General features: G+C 31.9%; 1 protein-coding gene across 1 annotated transcript in view; it reads left to right on the forward strand.

Annotated features, from left to right (window-relative positions):
- Nucleotides 1–3,787, forward strand: part of PHIP (PHIP subunit of CUL4-Ring ligase complex) — a gene marked incomplete at both ends in the record, with an annotated part of 114,241 nt that extends 110,454 nt beyond the window's left edge. Inside the window, 3 exons of the mRNA XM_080700666.1 lie at nt 385–647; nt 1,534–1,731; nt 3,147–3,787. Of these exons, the coding sequence (XP_080556792.1) occupies nt 385–647; nt 1,534–1,731; nt 3,147–3,787 (1,102 nt within the window). The remainder of the gene's footprint in view (nt 1–384; nt 648–1,533; nt 1,732–3,146) is intronic.
- Between the last annotated feature and the right edge of the window lie 4,894 nt (nt 3,788–8,681).

Genomic DNA, 8,681 nt, shown 5'->3' on the forward strand with positions numbered 1-8,681 from the left:
AATACTTCCTTTACTATTCCCTATATTGCAGAATGATATATTTGACATGCAAGTTCCTATGATGTGGAGGATTTTTAATCTTTTAAACTAAAGCTTTACTAGTGTAAGTGCTTAAATTCAAACTGCTAAATCTATACAGTAAAACAGCATTTTTAGGCTAGTGGTGGCATCATGCTTTCCGTCATATAACTGTAGCATTTATGGCGATCCTTCACTAAATATTCACTTTTCAAAGGCTCACAACCATATGAAATTCACTACAAATCTCATATTTTAACATATTTCATAATAGTACAAATATTGAATCCAACAGTATTATGAAACTTTATTTCATTGATTCATATAGAGCTATATGAATGATTAACAATATGATCTTGCTTACAGCCCTGAAAGGAAAAAAAGAATCTTAAAACCCCAGCTAAAGTCAGAAATCTCTACCTCTCCATTCTCTACACCTCCAAGATCAGTACCACCAAGGCATAATGCACCTCAAGTTAACGGTAAAACAGAATCAAGTTCTGTGGTTCGAACCAGAAGCAACCGAGTAGTTGTAGATGCAGTTATCACTACTGAACAACCCTCGACTTCATCAGCTGCAAAGACTTTTATTTCAAAAGCTAATACAGTTACAATGCCAGGGAAAACAAGTAAGACTTTAAGTTTTTAATTTGAAGTGTGGATGATGGCTTTTTTTTAATGCAAGTTTTTACTTTGTCACAGGTTTTAGTAATTTCCTGCAGATGCCTCTTTTGCTTTCTTGTTTTTTCTATTTATAAAATACCTTTTTAATAAAAAATTAAGGTTTATGAATATCAATATAGAATACTATTAAGAATAATAACAAACTGGTTCATTATGCCAAAATTTAAATACTAGTATGTAGACGTGCTTGCTAGCATTTACCAAGACTTGCTTTCATAACCTTGGAGGGTGGTATACTTGGGATGGAACCCAGTGCAGTCTGCCTCTGAGCTACACACTCAGTCGTACTTTATTTTTTATTTTGAAACAGTCTCAGTAAGAGACACTGTTTTTCTCACTAAGAGACTCACTAAGTCTTAGTGAAACAGAGTCTAAGAGACTCTTTTTCTCAGTAAGAGACTCAAGTTTTGCAGTGGCCTCAAACTTGCTATCCTTGTTGCAGCCTCCTGAGTACTGGGATTATAGGCATGCACCACTACCTGGCTTTATTTTCATAATCTTAAACTGGCTGGACAGCTTGTAAAAGCCATTAAGTTTCCATTAAGCCAAAAATCCATTAAGTTTCTCATTGGATGTGCCTTTTTCTAATTAGAAAGTAGATTTCCTATGCAGGTGTAGCTTAGGGTGGTAGAATACTTGCCTAGTATGTATGAGGCCCTGGGTTTGCAATAAAAACTAGGATAAGAAAGTAGATTTCCTGAGCAAGTTTTAACCATGCTTTCTGTTTTCTCCTCTTGGCCAGTACAAGAAAGTCAGGAGCAATTCCAAATCTTTTGTACATTTCTAGGTTCTACAAGTTTTAGCTTTTAATCTATTATGTTTATGTCCTAGTACTAGAGAATTCCGTGAAACATTCCAAAGCCTTGAATACTCTGTCAAGTCCTGGTCAGTCCACCTTTAGTCATGGCACTAGGAATAATTCTACAAAAGAAAATGTGGAAAAGGAAAAGCCAGTCAAACGTAAGATGAAGACATCTGTACTTTCAAAGGCATCCACTCTTTCAAAGTCATCACCTGTCCTTGAGCAAGGTAAGATGTTACTTTTATTCATCCAGATACAGTAAAACTTTCTTACAAATGATATTTTTGTTTATCTACTTTTTGATTGCTCATTTAAAAGTCACATTCTATGTTCATAAATTTAGTGAAATATACTTTGGCTTGCAGTTTTGTGTCAAAAGCAAACTGTATTGCCATTAAATTTATAAAAAATAAGCAGGGGATGGTGGCATCTGCTTCAATCCCAGTACTAGGAATGCTGAGACAGGAGGACAGGAGAATCACCAGTTCGAGGGCAGCCCCAGCAACTTTTTGTGAGGCCCTGAGCAACTTACTGAAACCCTGTTTCAGAATAAAAACAAATAGGGCTAGAGGTGTAGCTCGGAGGTAGAATGTCCATGGATTCAAATCCCCAGTACCACAGAAAAAGAAAAAATCAGGAATCATCCTAACCTTTTCAGCAGCCAAATCTTTTCAAAAGTGGATGTTTTCTGCCTTCACTGTATTTCCCATGTCCATTCTTTCTTCCATGACTTTAATTCAGGTCTGCATAATTTCTTGCTTTTACTGTATTCTTTTAGTTCCCTAACTGATCTTGCTATTTAATTTCTAAAATCTTTTCTACCTAGTCCATCTTTTACAGCATTGTATTTTCACTTTTTTTTTTTTTAAATGAAGCCTTTATTGTAGAATTTGTTACAGTGGGATTTTTAATCATGGTAAAATGATACACATCGTAACTTTATACTTAGAGTCAGTATTCTTAACATAAATCAGTCATTTGGCAGTATTTACATGAAGATCTAGGACTCTTAGCATGTAAGTCTAGGAAATCTAAAGAAATATTTAGACTGTACACTCTTATATTCTAGATGTTATCATTCCACTCCAAAGGGAGCAGGTCAAACACGAGTTAGAATTATTCCAGTTGTGATTATCGTTTATTTTTCCTTCTCTCACTGATCAAATGTTTAAAAGAAAGTGGAGAAGATAATGATTACTTATTCAGATTGATAAATTATAATGAATTTTATACTGTCTTTTTTTTCATAATTGAATTTCTTAAAGGGTGGAAATATAGAAAACCCCTGTGTTTAATTAAACAATTGCTTTAAGATCATCTTGTGTAATTAAAACAAAGCTCTCATACATTCGAATATATAGTAAAGATAGAGTAAGACCTTTGCTAATTCTAGCTGTCATTTATATAGCATTTAATTGAATTATTTGTTCTGAGCTTTAGTTTCCTTATGAGGTCATTACTAACTTCATTAATAATCTTTCTTCATCAGTTAGGCACTTGTCAATTCTTTCCTCATTTTAGTAAAAAAATTTGATTATGTTATTACACGTAATTATACCCAATGACCTTATTGACTCGAACTTTGAGTGTCAAACAAAAAATCAATTCCATGGATTAAGTGTGCCCTGTTGTTCCCTTTTAGGAGATTGTAAGAACAATTCCCTTCTACCAGGAGCCATTCAAGTAAATGGCCATGGAGGACAGCCATCAAAATTTGTGAAGAGGGGACCTGGAAGGAAGCCTAAGGTAGACATTAATACCAATAGTGGTGAAATTATACACAAGAAAAGGGGTAGAAAGCCCAAAAAACTACAGTTTGCAAAGCCAGAAAATTCAGAGCAAAATAACATGCATCCCCTCAGAGATGAAGTAGTTCCTTCTTCAACATGCAATTTTATTCCTGAAACTAATATTGTTAAGGAAGATTTGTTACAGAAAAAGAGCCGCGGAGGCAGAAAACCCAAAAGGAAGATGAAAATGCAAAAATTAGATTCAGATCTTATAGTTCCTGCAAATGTTAAAGTCCTAAGGAGAAGTAACCGAAAAAAGACAGACGATCCTATTATAGATGAAGACGAAGTGTTTGAAGAACTCAAAGGCTCTGAACCCCACATGAGAACTAGAAACCAAGGTCGAAGGACAGCTTTCTATAATGAGGATGACTCTGAAGAGGAGCAAAGGCAGCTGTTGTTTGAAGACACCTCTTTGACTTTTGGAACTTCTAGTAGAGGACGAGTCCGAAAGTTGACTGAAAAAGCAAAAGCTAATTTAATTGGTTGGTAACATGAACCAAAATATTTTTCTTTAAAATCTATAAAACAGGTACAAGTAAGGAATTAAGTAGAACTAAGGCTTCTGCTTCCTTGCTGCTATGGTGGATTAGGGAATGTTATGAATTTGACTTACAAAAAAAATACTTAGAAGACACTTCACTTCTTTAAATGAATATATATATATATATATATAAATATATACATATATTTTAAATGTTTGCTATTTATTGCCCTTAGGTAGGTTATGCATTTCCACATTCATTTCATTCACTTTTTGAAACAAACAAACAAAAAAACTGAGGACCTATAAAGAATTTCTCATTTATGGAAGAGACAGTTCTGCTATCCTCTTAAGGAGCATAATATTCCTAGTGATAGAACATTCATGTTAAAATGAATTATTTTTGACCAAGCAAGGTACATTTTTATTGACACAGAAATCATGCCCCTAGGAAGACAGATGTTAAACAGAGTAGCAGTAATTTAAGAAATGTGTTTTCTCTACAGATAAATCTAAAATTCCCATCTGACACCCTAAAAAGTCTAATTTTAGTTATAGAATGTTCATCTACAAAATATCTAGAGAAGGCTTTTGCTTTATTCTATTTCTGCCAAACTTAGAAGAAAATGTACTGATGAAAAGGAAGCATATCCACATTGGAAAACATTTGACTGTCTAATTTTTCAGACCTTGATTCTTATATCAATCACTCAATCTCTGTTTATTGTGCCAAAGACTGAGAATCAGTGCAGTGGAAAGCCTGTTTTTGACTGTCGGGACAGCATACACTTTTCATTATTGGAAAGGATTTATATTCTAAAGAGCAAGTTATTAAAGAGTTATGCTGAAGTATATCTTTTTTGGTACTGATAGTAGAAAATAATGCACTGGTGGGTCCTTTGACAGAGATGTTTTAGCGAAAATGTTTAAGTGGTTAAAGGATTCAAGGAATATACAGGAAAAAGGTATGGGACTTGATGTTTACTTAACGATCTGGATTAATGTCATTTCTAAACTTTAGACATATCTGATAGGCAAAAATTACAAAGAAAAGTGTCTGTGTGTGTGTGTATATTGATAAATGGGTATAATTAAATATACATACAAACACATACTTATATACTGTTACCCAGGTATAAATTCCTTTTTTCAGGATTTTTTTAGATAGTGGTAGAATAAAAATAATTTTAAAATATCATACTTTATAGTTTAATTTTAAGGGGAAGATTGGTTATTTTCAATTATTAAAAGTTAAAATAGGCCAAATCACTTTTTATGCAATCATGTTTTATACAGTGGTCTCATTGCACATTGTGTTTTTTCTGCACTTTTTACGGTATCCTTATCACGCTGATATGTCAATATACACCCTAAAGAAAAACTCCATTTAATGATTGTGCCTTGTACTCTATTTTTTTTTTGCATCATTAGTAAAATTAAGTTGTCTATTGTAAATGATAACTATATGACTTAGGAGAATGTATTGCTATATGTACTGCTATGGAAAAGGAAAGCAGTTATTTATTTGTTTATGGTACAGTTAGTTATTTTATACCTTAAAAACCAACATAAATGCCATTTCTATTGTTTAAAATTATTGTCCATTTTTTTAAAAAAATTAAAGAATGTAGTATTTTCTGATGACTGATAAGGTACAAAAATGTAACCAAAATTTCCAGATACTACTACATTTCTAAAAGGCAAGGATGGGGGGAAATGTATCAGCATGACCCTGATGTAGAAAAATAAAGTCTTTAATTGAACCTTGGCAAAATAATTATACAATTATTTCTTTACTTATTTCTGATAAAATAAATGTCATTTAGCTGTCTTGAATAAAGAGTGATGCATTTGGGCTTTTTAGATTGTTTGTAACTAAATTTGTACAGAAATCCTTCTGTGAAATTAAGTAAAACCATTTCCGGATCTTGACTGGATTGCTGTGATTTTGCAGTTCAAAAATAATTTCAAATTTTTCAGGTTTTTTTGTATATTTATTTTTTTCTAACAAATATATTTAACTATATAAAACTCAGTTGAACTTCATAATGCAGAAATGGGTGGCTTGGTTATGTAGAAAAATGAGTCAGTTACACCATTACTGAAAATAATAGCGTGTATGTTTGAAATTTAAATCTTTGAAGTAATTAGTTGCTTTTGAAGGCAATCTGTTTGAAATACATAATTTCCTGATGTTATCTGCATTGTGTTAGAAAAATAATAGACTATAAAGTCCATTTTTTAAAAATGTATAGTTTTAAGGTATGTACAAAAAAAGAAAGAGTATACACAGTCTTAAGAGTGGAATACTCTATTATGATGTATGGATTGGTTCCAACTCTTGAACAGAGAAATGAATATTTACCATCTTTAACAAAATTTACTATTCCTGTTCTAAAGACACTGTATATTTATAACCATATTTGCACACACTGGTTTCTTAGTAAAGCAAAAAGTCTTGGATCAAATTATTTGTAACTGAAACACTTAAAAAAATCTATTGGTATTACCAGATATATTTATATTTTTATAATTTAGCTTTTAACCTTACAAAAGTTGAATTAAGAAATTTATGTCATCGCCATATTTTTGTTTTGTTTTACCACTTGGAAAAACATCATTTCTGAGATAGTAACATAATGTATATACTGTTTATAGGCCAGAAGGAAATGTTGGTACTTGTATTAGTTGATCAATTAAAAAGAAACAATATTACTGAAAGCTTCATAAACATATTACATGAATGAAACATAGAACATTATTGACAAATTTCTAAGTATCCAACTCTAATGTTTTCTCCTTCTACCTGGACATTCTCAAGCCTGAATCAATCTTAAAATTTGAACATTATCACTGAGTAGACATTTGCTCCAATTATAATCTCACAACCATTGGCAGTAGATATCTAACCTCTTAAAATTTTATCTTTGAAATCTGCTCTTATAGCATTGGACATTTTTTTGCATATACTTATGAACTAAAGTTTTATTGGCTTTATTTCTGTTGTTTTTATTACATAGCTTTTTTACAAACTCTCTTTCTTTAGATACATTTAGAATAACCATAAAGGAAGTACTATTAGGTCACATCTAGAATAATATCGCCTACTAGTGAAACTAGTATCACTAGAATCATACTATCTATCTAGGTGAATTTATTATCACTAAGAAATGAACTACATAAGACACAGTTCAGAGGAAAGATCCTCATGCAACATATGTTAACATCTAGAACTGTCCTATCTAGAGTATGTAGTGAACTAATCAGAGATGCTAGCACATGTATCAAGGTAATATTTTTACCTTGTGTAATGTTAGCATTTACAGGTTATAAGACATGATTTGTAACAGTAGTTCCTCCAGTTAACAGTGTTTACTTTAATTCTGACATTCCACTTTATACATAGCTACCTATATATTTTCCTCAAATGTAAGCTGGAAGCAATTTTGATTTTTCATTCTTCTATCTTAACAAAAAATTATTCTGGATGTTTCTGTTCACATGAAATTTATTTTTAGTAGGTTGAAAGGACCAAGATTAAAGGGCTTATAAATATTCACATTATGAGATATATGATTTTAAAAGTCACAGTATGGGAATTACTTTCATCTTTCATGCGTTACACCTAACTTATCTAGAAAATATTTCCAGCATAATAGGTTGGCCATGGTTAGTTATATCTAAGTGAGAGTTTTATCTTTCTATTCTTATTGCAAGAACACACATTTCCTCATTTTATCTTGCACTTACCCTTATTTTCCCCATTACCAAGTGGTTAGCTCTAAAATTAGCAATGTATTTTGCTAAGAGACCATTTTTGTTCTGAGAGGAAGGTTCCAAATGGAAAGTTGTTTTGAACTATGTGCAGTGGTAGAGGACAGGGTCACGGGGTTGGGAAATTGCTTAGCACCTGAGCACTCCTGTGATAAACCTTGTGCACACTGCAGTAGACGGTGAGCAGGAAATCTGAGCTATATATATATATATATATATATATTTTTTTTTTTTTTTTTAGTTTTGATAGCTCTGTTTTGAAGTACTTTTTTAATGCAGATAAAATTATCAGGAAATTAACCTTATATGGCACAAACCAAATACAAAATAGCGTGACTGAGTTTCTACATTCAAGGAGCTAAGAAAGATTCAAGATTGTAATACTATACATACGTATAAGGCAGATATATACACATACTGGTTACTTTTAAGAATATGTGTGTTGATTGATCACAATGATAGACTGTAAGATGAAACAAAAGACAAAGTTACATTTTTGGACCACATTAAAAAACTGCAAGAAGACAGGGGTCTTAAAAAAGATCGTTTAGAAAACTGTTTAATCCTGTCACAGGATATTTAGACATGTGTAGAATGTAGCTTCATTTTAAAAAAAGTAACTGACCTAGAGGGTTAAAGTTGAAACTGACAGATTTTCAAATTAAAATTATGCTTATTTTGTACAGAAAAAAGTGTTAAACAGCGAATATGTTGTATGTAATAAGTAACACAAAGTTAAAAGCAAATTAATTGATAGCTTTATTGAGGTTTTTGGGTTTTTTCCTTCCAGACTGGAGTATCATGTTATAAACAGCAGCCTCGCACCACAATAGCAGTGCCCTTTCTTTTTGTACATATTGATTGGTCCTTTCTTTACTGTTATGTGGACACTTTCTATGTTAGTTTTGATGCATAATTCTTTAAATCCTTTTATACAAACTAGAATGTATGTGTAAGAATTCCTGTCCCTGCAATGTAGTAACTATAAACTTATTTTTAAATAAATAGAAAACTTGTTTTTCTAAGCTATTTTGTAAAGCCTCATGATTTATTTGCTATTTTATTTGTTTATAACATATTAATCATTCAGTACTTAATGAGCAGTTTACCCAAGTGACTGTGTGGCAGA

Source organism: Muscardinus avellanarius (assembly GCF_963383645.1).
Source record: "Muscardinus avellanarius genome assembly, chromosome: 8".
NCBI classification, from domain to species: domain Eukaryota; kingdom Metazoa; phylum Chordata; class Mammalia; order Rodentia; family Gliridae; genus Muscardinus; species Muscardinus avellanarius.